Below are 19,663 nucleotides of genomic sequence, written 5' to 3'. Positions count from 1 at the left end.
GATATTGTATGTAATGTAAATCTATTTCAAACTGGTAAGGTGGGCAGTTACCCAACCCCCCCCCCCTCCCCCTCCCCCAAGAGAAATTTAGGCATAGAAAATGAGCTCTGGAATTTGGCCACCTTGCACTCCTGTGCCATTGGTACTGTCCGAAGAGCACTGAAACTGGAAGGTCACCTTCCCACACTGAACTTCTGTCATACCCTCTTGTCCAAAATAACTCAGCTCATTTCCGTCGAGAACCACACTGGCCGTATAGAAAGTGTCAGGCTCAATCTGAACCGGATACTCGAACCAAACTGGGAAGGTGTTGCTGGATCCATCTGAAAAGTACTTGCTAATATTGGTTCCCAGGACAACTCCTTGCCGTTTGAGCTCAATCTTAGCGGTATACTCAGCAGATCCACAGCTCGAGCCATAGAGCCCAAAACCAGCGATAAACACTCGTTTATCAACAGCAAACTGAATGCTGTCACAGCGTCCGCGATAACGCCACTGGTTGCTGCGGTAGGCGCAAGACTGGAAGCGATGACACTTCTGTGGCGTCAATCCTTTACGAGGTTGGCAGACGAATTGCAGCTCTGGTTTCTTAGCTGCTGTGTACCATAAGAAAATGTCATTGGTCTCGTTTAGTGTTAACACTCCTGATTGTGCAGCACCATTAGCAAAATCATCAAGACCCATGGTTGGGATGCGGATCAGGTAGACGGCTTGGCCCAATACCTTGCGTTTGTTGTCGATAGTTGTGTGCATTTCCCTCCGCTGACATTCAGCCTCTGCCCAGCTTAGTGCGGCTTCAAACACTACAATCTCCTTAGCGTTCAGAGTCTCCCGTCTGAGGATGCACTCCAAGGTCTGAGCATCAATGTCACAAAAGCCCTCGGATTTAAGTGCCAGCTCAGCCTGAGCGTCAATAACTTCCCAGCAGCGTTGCGTTAGGTCTGGCTCTTCAAACAGACAGCTCTGAGATAGAAGAATACATGCATTCTTGGCACTCAAACTTGTTTCCAAGAAGTTGACACAAGCCCGAGCCAGGTGCGGGACTATGTACTTTTTGGCTGCATATAATGTTGCCAGTACAGTGTCAGCACTCAAGTCAATTTCATCACAGTAAATGTACCTGAGAAACAGAAAAAAAATCAAGGTTAGCTGTGTCATACATCATCTGCAGTAGTCATTCGAAATGGATGTAGTCCTTTAGCATTGTAGCCTGCTATTACTGGCCCAGCTAGAAGCTACTATTTTATGGTGTGCTACCAGCATGAACCACAATGTGTTTTTGGTCCACATACAGTAAGTCAAAGCTTTACTGGAAATGGAAATGCTATCTTTTGCAACACCTCTTGATAACAAAAAGCACTATTCTGACAATAGTTGTAACTTTGTGGAATAGGAATGAACTTGGCCTTTGATTGTGTCCTTGAGAACCGATGTTAGGCTTAATTCACCATACTATGATGCATTGTGCAGATCTACTACAAATCTAATACTATGTCCTGTTATGCATTCTGGACTAGAAGTCATAACCTATATAGAAGCAGTATAATGGACACAATGTTCAAAGAGCGTGTTCTGCAAACACAAATTTACACTTCTTTAGGAGAGTAGGGGAGGAGGGATAAAAGACTCAGAGGGAGAGGGAACAAAGATCTCTCTCTAGATGGAGGGAGTGAGAGATGAGCCAGCACTAAAGAGAGAGTGGAGAACACAGAAGGACTCTCAAGAGATATGGGTAAGCATGAGTTAAGATCTATCAGATCTTCTGTCATGGTCCTAAGCCCTCTGAGAGCCAGACAAGCTAAGCTCACTTCATTATTATAAATAATGAAGTGAGCTTAGCTTGTCTGGCTCTACACTCTTATTCTTCTTGTTTAATCTACAAAATTTAAGTATCTAGTGCCATTAGTGTTCAGCGTTCACCCTGATACATATAAAATACTTTGGGAATGAGACATAACAATTCTGGAGATACAGTAACAACACACTTTGTGACACTCTGTGACTCCAGTGTGTGGCACAAAATGTGTGCTTGGCTTTATCTGAAACAGATAAATCTGAAATCTTGCAAACTTTTATTACGGTGCTTGTTGTACGTATCGCGGCAGCTTAGAAATGAAATGTCCAATGAGTGGCACTGAAAAGTTAGTGCTCTATTGCATTTAGAAATAATATACTTCCTACACTTAATCCTACATTAACCTAACCGACAGTGTTAACAAAAGAAAACGTGATATAATAATGCAAAAACAGTTTGCTTCAACAAATCTTTTTTTCAAGACCAGCTAGGCCAGTTGATAGCCAACTTGACCAGGGGTGCATTTTCCAATAGCATCGTTAGCTAACTATGGTTGTAAGTTCCATTGAACTCAACTGATCCTTCGCAAAGACCCAACCCACTTTGTTACTGTTGCTGTGTCCAACAAGTCATGACGCCCTCATTCCACACATCATGTTCTCAAAGTAAAAAACACATTGCGGAGCAAAGATCACCTGACAATGTGTAGACAGACAAGAGAGAGCAGGTTACTTTTGGTATGAAACAAAGTCTCAGATTTCAAATTTCGTATAAAAAAAAAAGGAAATTCAAACAATAAATACAGTTTTGTGGCTCTTTAATATATAATGACAGATCACTGTAACGCCTCAGTTCAAGCTGCACATGAACCAATCATCTCTTCCTGTTTACTAGTTGTAGCACAAAAAAAAGATGAATGAACATCAGATGGTATATTGTTTCAATGGCCTAAAAGGTGCCGCTACACACCATTTTTCAAGTTTAAGTCCACCAACATTAATCTACTCTCCTGTCTGGTTTGTTTGTTGGACAAGATTTGGCATTATGATTGGTCAGATCACCTGTCAATCAAACTCATGATGAAGGGTCAACTGGTAACAACAGAAGTTTTTGGGAATGCACCACAGGCTAGAAGACCAACTTAAATTTAACAGCTTAGGCATTTTCAGCAGAGATAAGGGGAAGTTAACAAGAAGGAATTCTGCCCAGTGATACCGTTTATGGGCATATGCTTATGTTTAGCATCTGATTCTGTAAGAGAAATTAATGCAAATCAGTAACAGGGCAAACACACTATACATTAGCACCTGATTAAACTTAACTGTGTGCGGTTAGAAATAAGATGCAAGTTTTTGTTTTATAAGTGGTGCAAATTTTTTGTGAATTTGCTCCATGAAGTCATGCTGGGTAGTTTTTTAATTTTATTTATTTAAATGATCTAAATTGAGTACTTCATTAAAAATGACATTTAAGAAGTCAAATGAAACTATTTGATATCTTCAGTGTATTCAGATGAAGCTAATTGCACAGTGGATTGAAATCAGAAAAGACTTCTTCCAAAGGCCATATATCTTAATGATCTTGAACTGTTGGCTGTAAAGAAATTGCATGTCGGTGTAGACGATTAACCCACTGGAAAAAGTCCAAAGAGGGGTACTTAGATCAGAGAGAACAATTTTCTTCACTCCTGCACTTAATTGAAAACAATAATAGCTAAATAATCTGTACAGAAAGGTAATAATGGTTTAACACGGCAGATGAGGAAAGGGTCAGCCAGCACTGACCTGATGGACAAGGTACAATTACATAAGGAGACTTACTTCAGCATAGCCAGAAAGGCTGGAGGTTCCACATCAGGGATACGGATCTCATCCTTGTCCTCTGCCAACTCTCCATAGAACATGGCATGGAAAACCGAGCTTCCCACAGCAAGGACATACTAATGAAAAAAAAAAAGTATAAATTAATTTGACTTACGTTATCAATCATCATAAGGATCAACAATATCCATCACTTCATTTTAAATAATTTACGTTAGCACCGAGTTTCAAACATAAAATCAGTGCAACCCTATAAAATCATTTGTAAAAAGGCACACGTGGTGTAGATGGAAAAGCATTAAAAGTGTTCAGCTATTATTTTTCAGTCTCCAAAGTGACCCATTTTTTTATGACTTGACAAAGAAGTCATTTTATGTCTCTCCTCACTTTAACAAAAACATTGATTATTCCCCTCACACTTATTAAAAGAACATTCCAGGTGGAAGGTGATGGTTTCATGTAATCACCTCAGAAAGGCACAGCTAGCGATCTTTAATTCCTCCCAGTTTGCCCTTAAGAGTTGATTGCATTGTAAAGGTAATGTTGTTTTAAATTTCAGCTTGATCACATTCCCCTGGAGTCATTTGAGCATGAAGCACACACAAGTTTCACTCACAAAGACCAATGCTTAATTACAACTATAATTTCCCCTTGTGTTTACAAGACACGTGAGTGCCATTCATTTGAATGGCATTTGCTTTTCCCTCTGAAGCAAAGAATGTTCCACAAAGGTGTGAAAGTGGTTGCTGGAGCTAAAAGTTATCTCGCTGATGCTAATGGGTGCACGTAGTTAATGATGAAATCAGAAGCCAACACAGCATTGCAGATGCATTATATAATATGAGCAGAAGGTGAATATTTACAATTCATTTTACCATTACACTCACATAGACGCTTTTTTCCATTTAGCAAACTTAATTTTGGCCTTTTAAGTAAAGGTGTGTTCTTCACCTCCATGATCCCTCATGTGAAAAGCCCATAACAGATATATTGTAACTAAGAGGAACATCAAATAAATGGTGGGAGTCATTCTGCAAAGCAACCGTATGAAAGGAAGCCTTTCCTAGAAGCAAACATAACCTTCTCAAATAAAAATAATAATGCATATTTGAATGCCAGCCAAATGGACATCATAAAAAGGTGCTCTGTAATAACTCTTCATGGCCCATTGCAATATTGGCTGTTGCCATGCAGCAAAGCAATACAATGCCCTTGCCTAAGTGTGCTTTATACAGCATCACATATCAGCTGAACACAGCTTTCAATTCTGCCCCCTTAAATGGATAAAAGATGAGTCATGCCTGAATTGTAGGCACCAGATTAGCCCTGTCTTTTTAAATAAAGTCTGAGAGCGAAACAAGAACTGGTTTAAATGGGGTTATGGTGCAGTTAAAATTGGCTTGAGGTTAAAAAAAAATAATAATAATAATAAAAAATTATAATGTCATATATAATAATGCATAATTTTAGAACGAAACCAATTGGAAAGCTGCTAGCTTCAAGGAGGTCATAGTGGAAGATCTCTTAATGGTTTTTACTTAGTGGAGATCAGTTAGATCAGGGGTCGTCAAACTTATTATGTGGAGAATATTTAGTTCACTTCAAATATTGAATGCATTTGCATAGTGATTTGTCAACAAATTCTGCTCCAAATGAATATTTTATTAATTTATAGGCTGTCAATATAAAAAAATTGTCATGATTAATCTCATTATTTAGTATTTAAAAATAATGTTAAATTAAAATATTAAAATGTAAGCAGCATAAATGTATACATGTATCTTAAATTAATTATTTTATTTATTTTTCTCTTACATTTTCCATGGAATCCCTAAAAGCCTCTATTTAAGAACCAGATAGATGACTAATCCAATATTACAATAAGCAATGCCGCGGGAAATTTTATTTATAAAATAAAGTGGTTCAAATGTGTTTTGTGTGGTCAAATTCTAATGAAGTTTAATTTTACCAAGAACCAATTAAGCAGTTTATTGTTGAAAACCTTTGGGAGATACACTGACTGTATAAACAGCTCTTTATTCAGAACTTTATTCATATATTCATAAATGCTTTTGTACTTTTTAAGGAACTTCAACCACAAACTGTGTTTATTTAATACAACACAAACCCAGCATGAAAATAAGCAAAAGACTCTTTGTCAAAAGACAGACATCTCCCCCACTGATTTCTGCCCGATTTTCATCAATAACTGAGGAGTGTCTCAGAAAGGCACATTGCCAGCTACCCTGAAAACAACAGAAAGAATTTAGCTGTCATTAGCAACAGCAGTGAAGCTCATTCCTTCAGAAAATCCTAAAGCTGTTCTCTGGAACTGCTGAGGTCACTGCGTAGTGCAGATCAGTAGGTCTTACCTTGTGTCCCGGGAGCCTCTGAGTTCCTCCGGACTGACCGACGACAAAGCGAATATCAGCCATCAGTTCATTATTAAACATCACAGCATTTCTGCAGAGAAGATTTAGGAGTGATTTTAGACTAAACAACTGAGAAACATTTCTACTTGATTGTATAGAAGAGGTTAATCCATGTTTCTGTAGACTTTCCATCAGACATAAAGAAATGATCATATAACTTGAAATAAAGAGAAACTATACAATTTTATTCTAATTGGAACCAGAAAATCTAACCTTGTTCGTTTTTTCAGAAAATTCCGAAATTTGAACAATTCTTCATTTTAACATTACTTCAAATACAATAAGGTTGCACACGTCTTTCTCAGGAAAATCCCTGGCCCCTGTCAATGAGAGTTCACAATGGCATTTTCCTCAAGTATTATTGGGGTCCACGCCACATGGGAGCAGTAGGTAAACAAGGAACATTGTTGCATAGTGACTACAAAGCCAGGTCCAAGAGCGCACATTTGTTTTGGCCAGCATGGGGCTTTCCATTGATGTCTGAGTAAATATTACCCTTTCACAGAGAGCAAAGCCATGCATATAAAACAAAACTTTTTCCTTTCTTTTGCCTCTTCTGGGACAATACATACAGGGCGGAACAAAGAGGGATTACACAAATGGAAATTTACATTTCAGAACATGCTCAAACATTCTCAGAGATGTTAACGTTCCCGTTCAAATGACATTCAACGCCAAATCCTGAACCTACTTAACCCTGAGAAGAAGAAAAACATGCATGTGTATGCACTTTTTCTTCCAAATATTTACTGAGTTTCAAAAGTCTGAATCCACTAGTGAAAATGCTCCAGTTTAATAATTAGTTTAACTTATAAAGTATTTTTGTAAATAATTCCTACATTTATAATTGATAATAAATTGTTTTATAAGCATAACAATGTGTTTTAAAAAGCTTAAAAAGTTATCCAGCATGATTTGAGAACTTGACAGTCTGAAAGTTCACATGATCATTGTCACAAATGTGCTTTTTCGATTAGAAATCAATTAAAAATAGTTTAGAATATTACTTAAATTGGATTTTCAAAAACCTTAAATTCCTCATTTCAGGTGTATACAGTATGTGCTCTTAGAACTTTAGACTCCATTGTATCGGCTGTCACAGTATAAATGCTCTGGTTGTTGGCAGATGTTCCCTGAGCAGACTTCTTACCACACCAATCTCTCGTCTCCCTCTCTAAAAAACATCTAAAGTTGACCTACCTCTCCCTGATTGTGGAGTACAGGCCCTGCCAGTTGCAGCATTGGATGGTGTTGTTGTTGTTCAAGTTCTGCTGCTGGTACTGCTGCACCGTGGCGACTGACGCCGGCTTCTTAGTGGGAAAGATCTCCGCTGCCATCTTCTTCTTCTTCTTGGATTTCAAGGTGATGATCTCATAGCACACAGGGGGCAGCTTGGATGAGCTGCTGGGACTCCCCTTTTTGGAGCCTTTACTGGACTTGCTCTTAACTGACTCTGGAAGCATCAACAAGAATGTCAGACATTTCATGTTCCTTCCCTTGGCATCCACCATGAGTCTGTTCACCTGCAGAGCAGTGGAAAAGCATGCAGAGAAGATGTTGTAAAGGAAAGGAAGGATCTGAGAAAGGAGATGACTTGCGAGGAGCCCAGAAGAAAAAAAGGAAAGAAAGAAAGAAGAAAAAATTAACTCCTAATCTTCACCTTCTGAAAGCAAACTGTCTGGGTATATAAGCTCCTTCTTCCAAGCAGAAGATTAAAGTCAATACGGCGGCTGACTTTTCTGTCCTTTGGTTCTAGTTTCATCTGCTGGTGAACAGCAGAGACAAGTCTCCATAACTGTGCTGCTAGATAAACGTCCTTCTTTACATGTCTTCTCTATCTCCTTCAGTATCTGTGACAGTCCCAGATTTAATGCTCCTGCAGTGGTTTAGAAGCAGCTAGTCAATGCTGTCTCTCTCTCTCTCTCTCTCTCCTCCTGACCCTCTGACACATACACACACGCATCAACACATACACAGAGCTCTGCAGTGTTTGCTTGCTGTGGACCTGTGCCCTGACGTCTGTTTTGCTGACTGTGGGGGCTGAATGGACGGATGGAGCAGAGAGAGCAACCCCCTACCGATGTAAGCCAGACATTCCCCACAGCCCATCCAATAAGCACTCTCGAGAGCCGTGATTGGCTGCAGCCACCATGCGCAGCACCTACTAGAATATGCTAAGACCTCTTTGATTAAAGTGCCAGCCCTTTTCCCTTAGAATGATGCATTCTGATCCTTTGCATCTCTCTAAGCAGCCTATTGCAGATTAATATTTATAATGTAATAGAAGTCATGAAATATAAAGAGGAAATAGGACCTCATGTGAGAGCTTTATTTCAACTATTTAGTTCATCTAGTTAAATGAGTATGGCTCAAATAATTTAATAATATAGTTCAGAGTGATTTATTTTTAAATAGTTTTAATATAAATATCTACCATTTAATTTATAATTTTATTATAATTAATTATAATAACATTTTAAATAATAATAATAATTTTATATTTAATATACATTATAATAGCATATTCTGTTTTATATTCATCCTCATACAGTACATTGCTGTTTGCAGCTCCATTTCGTCCTGTCAAGGATTAAATGAAAGTTTAAATCTCCTCAGTGATGTGCGACTCAGCACAGAATACAGCTTGTCTTCACCTGTGAAGAGCATTTTCGTTTAATGTCCCGGCTACTACCATACACATAGCCCTACATGTCATGTTTAATGCATGTAGCACAGAGCTCGGCTCTAGACGTCTTTTCTGCTCTCACTGAATTACATTGCTAAGCCTTTTGTTCCTCAGCCGGGAAACACATTACAGAAATCAAGAAACCAAACACATTTCTGTAAAAGCACATAAATCTGATGAGATTGCTTGCAGCAGGGTCTGAATTTCCACAAAGAAAAACAACCTTATAACACTATATAAAGATAAGAATATAAGACTGAATATGCTATTATATACTGGTTTTATCTATCTATCTATCTATCTATCTATCTATCTATCTATCTATCTATCTATCTATCTATCTATCTATCTATCTATCTATCTATCTATCTATCTATCTATCTATCTATCTGTCTGTCTATCTGTCTCTCTTTCTTTCTGTCTAGCCAGATGCCTGTTATTCTGAAATGCTGTGCTGTTTGTGTAATTGTTCAGTCTTTCGTCGGTTTAATGCAGTGTAGTGGTTGCACATTTCGCTAAAGGCTTGCTAGCCTCATTAACACTTTGCAAGCACAACAAATTGCATTTCCTATTTTTTCACCACACATGGCTTGAAATAACAATGGCAAAACAATGCTTTATGTAATCATGGTAATGAGATTCCCATCTTTCACAAAGTAATTTCGACAGAACTGACAAGCTATGCGATTTTATGAATGTTACACATTCATGAAAGAAACACTGCTTTGACTCTTTCTCCACGACTGAGGAAAAAGAGCTCAGTGTATGTGTGCGGAAATGTGTGACCTCTCTGTCTCTCACAACAGCTAAATAAGACGAGATCAGCCGGACCCCCGTGGTGACTCGGACAGATCTCCATTCTGTGGGGACACCTGCCGGGAGTCTTGGCTTAGAGGAAGTGGAGCAGAGCTGAGAGACAGCCGTAAAGGTTGGCACGGAGAGGCAGGCAGGCAGACAGGCACTGGATCCGGCAGGCTGGCTGCTGTCCCCCTCCCCTCCCTTTCCTCCCCCATTAAAATGGCCAAGAGCACCTGACAGGTGGGAATAGGGGAGGAAGCCATGGCTTTGGACCAGGGACAGGGCTCATTCTGCTGTCCAAACAGGAGACTTGCTGGGTAGAGTGATCTGAGAAGAGTTGAGGCAGGTGGGGGCTGGTGGACAGAGGGAGTTGGCGGTCTATTTGTGCCCGTGCGAGCAGCACAGCTCTGGTCCAGTCTAAAACCAGATAAAAAACATCCATCTCCCCATGTTGTGGTCAGATATGGGCACAAGGACATGTGTTATGATTACTATCTACCTGGGCAGCTGTACGTTTTGCTCTGGAAGTGGTTTTGCCATCCAATTACAAAATTACAGATTTACAGTAAAGTGGAATAAGGTAAAGATATCTTCCAGACAAAAGGAAACAGCAATCATCAAGTAATTTTCTTAAATAACAGGGTGTTTTAAAAGTACTTTCAGTGTGAGAGACAGAGAGGTCTTATTCTATGTGACACTGAAATCAAGTGTTTGTTCTGCGTGGATGACCTGGTTCTGCTGTCCCTCACAGAAGGAAGGCAGCAGAACCAGTCCCTGCAAGAGCAGTAGAGTGGACATCGACAGTCAATCTGGACAATACCTGTCCAGATCTCTAAAAGAGAGACAGTTCTTGAAGCAATGGATGCTAGTTTATCTCTGAGGACAAATACTACTACACAAAACCTCCAATAATGATAACAAATACTATCACTAACAACCTTTAACACATAAAGAACCATGTTAGACTTCAGCTAAACAAAACATTTAACATTGAAGTAAACATGCACATGCAAGACTAGTAATAAATGAGAACAGCCCCTAAACCATTACAACAACAGGGTTCTCATCAATGGTTATTTGTTTTGTTTTTTTAAAGGGAGTGAAATAACAGTATATCTATATCTATAACAAGCACATTAATGGAAAATAGGTTCCCTCAATATATCAGAAAAAAATGCTAATTAACAACTAAATTGCACACTAAAAACAAGAATAAACAATTCACACTGAGCTACAGATTGTAGTGCGTTATGGGTAATCAACTGCCTCCAGGTCTATACACCAATAAAATTCAAATGAGTGTCAAATTCATATGTTCAAAATTGGATTGAATTAGGTGGAATTTCCAAACATGCTCCAACATTTTGAGGTCACAATGAAGTGGTTCAAATAGTTTCAGCAGGGTCGAAGTGGGACTAAACCTCTGCAAATTGAAAAAAAAGAAGAAAAAGACCTGTACAATCACTGGCATCACCTCAATCAAACTCATCTAAATTGCATTAAATATAAAGCCCTCCATTGTCAATCAAATCTCCTCAGTCACATTCCTTAAACACACTTCAATATAATGACAAAAATCAACCAAACTTTACTCATACTGACCTCAATAACTGGAGTTATGTATAAAACTCAGAATGAAATCTCAAAATCAGACTTACATTATCTAGCATCATGAAAATCTGTACTGTTCAGCTCTCTGGAATACTTGATTCTGATTGGTCAGATGATTTTAGATAAATTTAATAACCTGTGTATTTGATGGTCATCCCTGGCAACTGATTCCAACACTAGTTTAATGTCTTTGTCCCGCTCTCCTAATATAATAAAATTTCAACTCAAATGATAATCTTAAGAGTCCTTGCACAACACTCAGTGACAAGTTGTAGTAAAACTCATTAATTGCTCTGTTGCTTGTACAATTCTGTATATAAATAGTCAAGTTAATTAGCTGCACTGATCTTTGAACTACGAGACACACAATGTGAGAGACCTTTGATTCATGTCTTGGCTAGATTGTGTCTTTTTACTGATACATGCTGTGGGCCAGTAGGTTGTACATTGATAGGACCACTGGTAGGACCAATTATGGTGCATGAGCATGTCTGCTGTGCGTAGGTGTGTGTGAGCGAGCATTTCTGCTGAGGGTGTGTGTAGCTGTGTGTGGGAGGGGAGGTGATTCTGTCATCTTGTCGAGGCCAGCAGCAAAAATATCTTAATTCACTGGTTCCTCGCTTCCAAAAGACGATCCACATTTATTTATAAAACAATATTTAAAGAAAATTACTTTTTTAATTATCTTATTTCTTTATTTAAAATTACATTTTTAGCATCGTGTTTGAAACGGGCACTCCAATGATGCCCTTTATCTGAACTATCATTACCTGCAAGCCTTTTCTCAGCCATTAAGATAATTATGTGGCAGTTAGGAGATAAGGATAACATTTTCATTAGATAATTATTCCAACAAGTTTAAGGTAAGTTAAATCAGCCTGTTACATTTGATAATCCTGAATGATTAGCCTTATTTCCAAACAAAACATATATATACTTTACATAAAATTATACTAATCATATCACATGGATATGATTAAGTCATTGTTCCATATCAAAGTGATATTTAACATCCAACACCACTTGTTTTAATTAGAATGGCTTTTTTTCCTGCAACTGTATTGAAAACATTTTGTAGCATACGTATACAGCTTACTAATCATAACAGACCCTACAACCAGCTATGAATATAATCTTTAAAACCTATTTCACACACTTTTACAGTTCTAGTTAGTAGTCAGAACAACTCTTAGTTGACCCCAGCTGCAAAGCATGCTGGATATAGTACCACCACTTTACTGTTGATGCTTAAAAACTTTTTATTAGATACCTGCATTGTTATTTGTTATATTTGTACATTATTGCTTTTTTTTTTAAAAATGTAATGAATTATTTTATATCAGGTATCAACAACATGTAAACTCTTAGGATAAATGCATCTCTCAGCTATTAAATGGCTAAATTATAATCAGCTGATAGGTGTGCAGGGAGATGCTCACAGAAACTGGAAACCCATCGCAGTCAAATGGAGTCTGGATTTTTCTTTCAAGCCAGGAATCTTGTTTGTGGAGGAGTGTGTTTGCTGTGAGTGGACCTCATGGAGAGCTGACCTTCTCACCCTGAGCCCACCAGCACAGAGCACAACCACCCACTCATTCATATTCCTCTCTCACAATCACACACACACACCCACATACTTTACTTCATCTCACTATCATGTCACTCCTCCTCTTCAGTCCAAAGAGTCCATCTTTACTACTGAAAATTATCTGTCTCTCACCCGCTGCTAAATGGGACATTCCAGGCCTTTGCATGGCCCCCACACAGCATTAGGAACAAATTATTATCAATAATATGCCTATATTTTTATTACATACATATATATATATATATATATATATATATATATATATATATATATATATATATATATATATATATATATATATATATAATACAATAACAAAACTAAATATGAATATGAATATACCAAAAGTTAAAATGCATTATAATATATGCAGATTCCTCTTTACAAAACTATGAATTAACACATGTGGAATTATATATGGAATTATATACATAACAAAAAAGTGTGAAAAAAACTGAAAATATGTCATATTCGAGGTTCTTCAAAGTAGCCACCTTTTGCTTTGATTACTGCTTTGCACACTCTTGGCATTCTCTTGATGAGCTTCAAGAGGTAGTCACCTGAAATGGTCTTCCAACAGTCTTGAAGGAGTTCCCCGAGAGATGCTTAGCACTTGTTGGCCCTTTTGCCTTCTGTCTGCGGTCCAGCTCACCCCTAAACCATCTCGATTGGGTTCAGGTCCGGTGACTGTGGAGGCCAGGTCATCTGGCGCAGCACCCCATCACTCTCCTTCTTGGGCAAATAGCCCTTGATACCTTCAGTGTGAATCTACAATTTTCATAGTCATGAAAATAAAGAAAACTCTTTGAATGAGAAGGTGTGTCCAAACTTTTGGTCTGTACTGTATATATATTCAGTATATATATATATATATATATATATATATATATATATATATATATATATATATATATGTAAATTTCACAACGAGTCTTAACATATGCAATTAACTCATAAGCATGCCATGTTATGAGTTAGATAATTCTTTTGATCGACTGATGGTCTTATAAGAGATTTTCTTTGCTTTCCACCCAGGTCATCACCCTCAATACTTCAAAACTCCTATCGAACCAGGAAATGTGAAGGTGTGTGGGGTTGTCTAACCAGGTGTAGGAGTATTTGAATGAGGGCTCATTGTACTGAGACTCTGTTCTGAGCTTCACATTGGGAAAGGAGGCAGACAATCTATAATGAGCACACTTTTGTCAAGAGAAGGAGGAGGAGGAGGAGAAATCTCTCTTCTGGCTTAATAAAAGAGAGCAATGATGTCGTTAAGATAACAATAATGATGTTGTCCCTTTCTGCCAATGACATTTAAAGAAAGAGATGTGGAAGAGAGAGTGAAAGGAGGAAAAAAGAAAAACAACAGAAATGTCGTTTCTCTTGGAGCAAACTTGCCAATCGCTTTATAGAAGGGGTGGATCCTTATGAAAATGTAACCATCTTTTTTTCTTATACAGGGCAATTAAAAAGCTTTCTCTGTCATATATTTATGATAATTCATTTATTTTGTCCAGAGCTGAGAGCTAGGCATAGGGAGCAGTTGTGTAGATGAAAGGTACTGTACATGGAACACTGGGTTTTGTGAAAGTGGGTCTATCTGACATATCCACAGCATCTGCCATATACACAGCAATTACCGAGGAACATTTTCAAACCTTTCAAAAGTGGTGCAGTGTAGAAAATTCCAAAAGCTGAGTTCTGATCAAAGTTTGGGCATGTCTGTATGTTTCTGTTTTTGATGGAACCAGACACTTCCAGTAGAGTATGTTGATTTTTTGTGTGTTTTTATTGACTGGTATTTTTAAAAAAGCACGTGTCCAACTTGTGCACTGGTCATCTCAGGTGTGATGTCATTCCCAGCTTGGACTTCTGAAGTAAATGGGACACAACATTAGTCACTGCATGCAACAAAGCATTAAAAAGTAACTTGCCACTTTAGTTACTTTTCATGATTAACACAATACTGTTTAACATTACTTTTAAGAGGAAACACTCCAAAACACTAAGTATTTCATCCCAAATCCACATCAGCAACCAACAGTTTTTTTTAGACCAGAATTGGTTAACCTTCTCAGATCAAATTCTTAATGATTTCCTCTAAGCTTAACAACAAGTGTCACCTCAGTCTGACCTTTTCAGTTTTTATCAGCACTAACATAATCACAGTGATGCTAATCAGGATAATGAGGTGTTAACATTAAAGGCAACACGCATGCTGCCCTTTTCTTCCACGTACACAAGCAAAAAAATATAGACTCATGCAGCAGACACATGGGGAGAATCAAGCTGTTCATAAAAGTTGCCCCAAAAAGCTCAGCATTTGACTCACTAACAACATGTCAGTTTCTTCACATTAAAACATTGATGCTATATGCTCATGCGCGTAATTTGCACGGGGGTTACGGGGGTCATGACCCCCCCAAAAATCAGATCCAGCTAATATAACCCCCCCAATATCATCACATCATTCAGATTAAAATAGATATGAAATATTCAGAATGAATACTTTTGTTCATTTTCTTTATTAATTTCATTTGCAAGCAAGAAAGATCATATTTTGCAAGCAAGTATCATATTTTAAATAATCTGTAATGTACCCCCCGCCCACCGCACCGATTTGGTATTACCAAAGTCTCTGGTATTTCCCAACCCGCTTTCAGTACCAAGTTTGTTCACTATTTTGCACAGTCGATGGGATGAATGGTTGAAGAAAACTGACGGAAAGATGAAAAGGACACTGAAAGGCAGCCAGACAACGATTTTTCATTGTTTGTCGACACCAGCCAAAAAAAAAGAAAAAAGAAAAAAAAAAGAAAAACGAAAAATCCTGACCAAATGGAGGTACCCTTAAGTTAGCTGTTAAGTTAGCTCAGCGTTTCTCAAAGTGTGGGGAATAGAAACATGACAAACAGGTTTTGTGCCCATCTTTTTAATTCCTTTATTTATTGACCATACACTCAAAACAAAGACACATTTAAATGTAAGCCTTGACGTTACTTAACCTCTTCACACGTAAGTTTAAAAGTATTTCAAGGCTACCGTTATTGATCGTAGTATCGCTTTATGGTTCCCATGGAGACGCGCCATTCATTGCTTGTCACACCGTAGCCACAATAGTGCTGAATGACTGATGATCTGCTTTTATTTCCTTTTTTATTCAAAATTTCACAAATGTGTTAGCTATAGCAGGATATATCTGATATTCTGATTGTCAAATATGTGCAAGTGGATGTGTTTTGTTGTTCAAACACCTTTATAACGATCGCATTACTTGAGCTGTATGCGCAACGTATTTTAGGTATCTATCTTAATAAAATACCTAAAAAAATACGTACATTATTAGGAATTTACCACCTCTGGTTCAATTTGAGATTATTTTTTATTTTTGTTTGTTTTTTTGTTGTTCTTTTTGCATGGATTTTGCAAAGTGTCAAAATGAATCAAAGCACAACTAGGTTAATGTTAGTCCACACTTGTATTGATGTTATCAGAGGCTAAATGCAAACACAATTATTATTATTTTTTAATCTAATTTTGAGTCTTATTTCATGCAAAGTGATAATATAATTGCACTTTCATTTTCTTTATTTGAAAATTTTTAATGCTGTTATTTGATGTTAAGTTTTTAAAATGTGATGTTAATAAAATACATTTTAACAGTTAAACTTAAAGCCTAGTTTATTAACATTTTGTTGGGGTGATTGGGGACAGGTGGGGCTCGAAACCCTTTCCTACCTCTGAAGTGGGGAATGGCAGAAAAGTTTGAGAAACACTGAGTTAGCTGATGATTTGTTTTGTTGACTGGAGTTGGCTGGCTAGATGTTCGTTTGCCAGTGTCCTATGAGGTAAAGCCAGAGGGTGCCAGGGACTGTGTAGAACCAATGTCACTGAATTGTAACTGCTGTTTGCTCCAATACAGTCACCCGTTTTGGGGGGGATTGCATAATTAAATTATGCAAATTAGCATGTTACCTTTTACACAAGAAAATAATACAATAAATTAATAAATAAATAAATATGCCGCGAGTTTAACCCCCCCAATGGTAGACCCAAAGTTACGCCCTTGTATATGCTGTTTTGCTCATGTAAGAGAAAAAACTTAATCTTCCTTCTCTTTAAACACACCTTGCTAACTAGGCCTAAACTCACAAGAAAACATTTCCAATTCAATCCCTGAGAATAATACAAGAATAAGTAAACCGAGACTTGTTTAAGCTATATTTGGCTCCATTTGAGAAGCACGACTGAAAGTCAATAAACAATGGTCCCAAAAGAAACCATAATAGTCGTTAGATACAAAATAGCACAAATGTCTCCATTGAGATTGAGGTATTAACCCAGGGCGAAGGTATAGAGTGTCAAGACATACACAGCTGCTGTATTTTTCTTCAGATATTAGTTTGTTTCTGTTTCTCAGCACCTTCAAGTATTCCAGTTCTGTGATCAGTTCTATAGATAAACAGTGTGTCATTTGCTTCATAACTGTACTTTGATTGTACAAATACAGACATGATTATATATAGACAGATCAAAGTGATTGGAAAAGGTCTGATCTATGAATTAAAGACATTGTGACTTATTCACTTTAAAGGAATAATTCAACCCAAAATTAAAATTGGCTGAAAATCTACTCACCCACATGCCATTCAAGATGTAGATGAGTTTGTTTCTTCATCTGAACAGATTTGAGGAAATTTAGCATTACATCACTTGCTCATCAATGGATCATCTGCAGTGAATGGGTGCCGTCAGAATGAGAGTCCATACAGCTGATAAAAAATACTTTCACTATCACAATAATCCACAAGTAATCCACATGGCTCCAGTACATCAATAAATGTCTTGTAAAGTGAAAACATGTGTATGAAATAAACCAATCAATCATTTAATGCATTTTAACTGTTGCTTCTGGCCAAAATACCAGAAGATCTATTGGTGAGCAAGTGATGTACAGTAAGACTAAATTTCTCAGATTCTGTTACAATGAAGAAGTGATTTGCATCTTGGGTAAATTAAGTTTCAACAAATTTTCATTTTTGGGTGAACTATTCTCTTAATTTATTTTTTATTTTCTAAAAATAAATAAATAAATAAAGCTTGGAAGGTGCACGCTAAAATATTTCCACCAATTGCTATACTGTGGGTATGTAAACAACATTATATCTTTTGATAATTTGTTTGGAATCTCTTTTCCACCTTCCATAGTAAGCTCCAAGAGGGAAGCCTCACTACTGAGACTCTCCAACCGCAAGCTAAACAGTACCTATATCTCTGATACATTATAGAAAGATATCAACATAATTAAAAAGAGAATGAGAAATATAAAGAAATCAAAACAGTTCTACTTACAAAGTAAAGTGTACTAATACACTGAATTCTATTTACTGCTTCTGCTGGTAGATGCTTTTATCAGCCATTCAAATTTTTCAAATATCATACATCCTGTGTAAGTCAAGCAACTGCCATTGAGATAAATGGGAATTTTAACTTACTCCAGGTATTACAGATTTTCTTGGGCTCAACAGTTGTGTATCAAACCATGATGGATCGACCATTTCAAAAAGGTTTAGTTTTATATTGAAGGCCATCAATTTTACAAGCAATGCTGAGTGTTTTACAGCTTTTAGCTGCTAATGAGCTGTGCATTTTTTCTGGAGCAAATAAGGTTGCTGTGGTCTGGTAAGGAAACATCAGTATTCAGCTGCTGAACTTTGCTCTACACCTTTAGCATGCACAAAACTGCATTAGATTTTTAATTTTCTTCCACTTACATCTGACTAATTACTACCCACTCCTGCTTGTCATTTAGCAGATATTTATTTATTTTTTACCCACAGCAGCTTATTGTCCAATAATTGCAGCTTAACTCTCCATTGAGCTCTGTGCTTGAGGGCACAATTGTGATAGATCTCAGTAACCCACCGTTTCTCGGGTCACCCCTTCATGGGATTGAAAATTGGCCAAAGGAAACCTTATAACCCACTGTAACCAAACACAGTCCTGTGTAATTAATGCATTACTTGAAGAATATACAGTAAACAGAACTGCATGCAACAAGCTTCATATTTAGGTCCACACCAAGGAAAATAACAAACTACTGAATCCATATGGAAATCTATATGCTATATTCTCAGACATGTAGGACACACATTAAATGATAAAGTGATTGCAGTGCCTTTGATGTCTTTTCAAACATGCCACAGAGAGAATCAATGAAGCACTGACGAAAATTGGCTGCAAAAAGAGAGAAAAGCTGGAATAGAAAAGATTCTATTCTATCAATAACAATGTGGATTTCATTAAAATTTGGATATGGCAGGTTACAGTATATTAATGAAAAAGCAGAAGATTCATATGGGTTCACATGTACGTTTATACCTGATCTGATATTCAACATGTTCCTGCAGTTCAAATTCAAATCTATATGTTCATGACCACGATGACACTATGACTAATGGCTCATGAGATTTGGTGAACATTTGAGTGAGTTTACACAGCATAACAAGCACTATTCTATGTTAAACTATAACATTTTACATTGTCGCAGTCATTCTGCAGCAAAAACAATTGCAAATGCTGGTGTCCGTTTGAATAAAAGCTGCAATGCATAAACAATTTATAAGTAGTATTTAAAATGTGTGACCTATATTCATGCACAAATAAATAAATAAGTGTGTCTGGGTGGAGGAGAATTCTTTCCAAACTGGGACACAAGAGAGCCTAATAACATAATGAGAGAAGGATTTAGATCTTGCTCTGTAAAAGCATAATGGATCATGATCCTATTATCCACTTCTGCTCGTCAGCCCCTTTCAGAGAGATGATGTCCAAATGCCCCTCTTCCCTGTTACTGCCCTGAAATATAAGCACCCCCAAAGTGAGGAATCCCCTTTCAGTATGGATGCATTGTCATATCCTGAGCACAGGAAT

General features: G+C 37.4%; 1 protein-coding gene across 2 annotated transcripts; it reads right to left on the bottom strand.

Annotated features, from left to right (window-relative positions):
• Window positions 1-75: 75 nt before the first annotated feature.
• Window positions 76-8,109, bottom strand: LOC132110551 (BTB/POZ domain-containing protein 3-like). 2 transcript variants are annotated; one of them, XM_059517257.1, is made up of 5 exons: window positions 7,708-8,108; window positions 7,248-7,500; window positions 5,988-6,078; window positions 3,616-3,734; window positions 76-1,120 (listed from the first exon to the last, which is right to left on the bottom strand). In XM_059517257.1, the coding sequence occupies exons 2-5, from the start codon at window positions 7,382-7,384 to the stop codon at window positions 88-90; spliced, it is 1,380 nt and encodes a 459-aa protein (XP_059373240.1). In that variant the 5' UTR covers window positions 7,385-7,500; window positions 7,708-8,108; the 3' UTR covers window positions 76-87. The 2 variants fall into 2 exon arrangements, with proteins under 2 accessions (XP_059373240.1, XP_059373239.1); XM_059517256.1 differs by having other exon boundaries at window positions 7,248-8,109.
• Between the last annotated feature and the right edge of the window lie 11,554 nt (window positions 8,110-19,663).

Source organism: Carassius carassius, chromosome 30 (assembly GCF_963082965.1).
Source record: "Carassius carassius chromosome 30, fCarCar2.1, whole genome shotgun sequence".
NCBI lineage: Eukaryota > Metazoa > Chordata > Actinopteri > Cypriniformes > Cyprinidae > Carassius > Carassius carassius.
This window is presented reverse-complemented; position numbering and strand designations above follow the sequence as displayed.

Excerpts from the sequence above, each read along its gene's own strand:
- LOC132110551 (XM_059517256.1), bottom strand. The coding sequence starts at position 7,558 with ATGGTGGATGCCAAGGGAAGGAACATGAAATGTCTGACATTCTTGTTG. Across the intron at positions 3,735-5,987 it reads AGAGGCTCCCGGGACACAAG|TATGTCCTTGCTGTGGGAAG; the intron begins GTAAGACCTACT and ends TTTTTTCATTAG. Across the intron at positions 1,121-3,615 it reads GCCTTTCTGGCTATGCTGAA|GTACATTTACTGTGATGAAA; the intron begins GTAAGTCTCCTT and ends TCTGTTTCTCAG.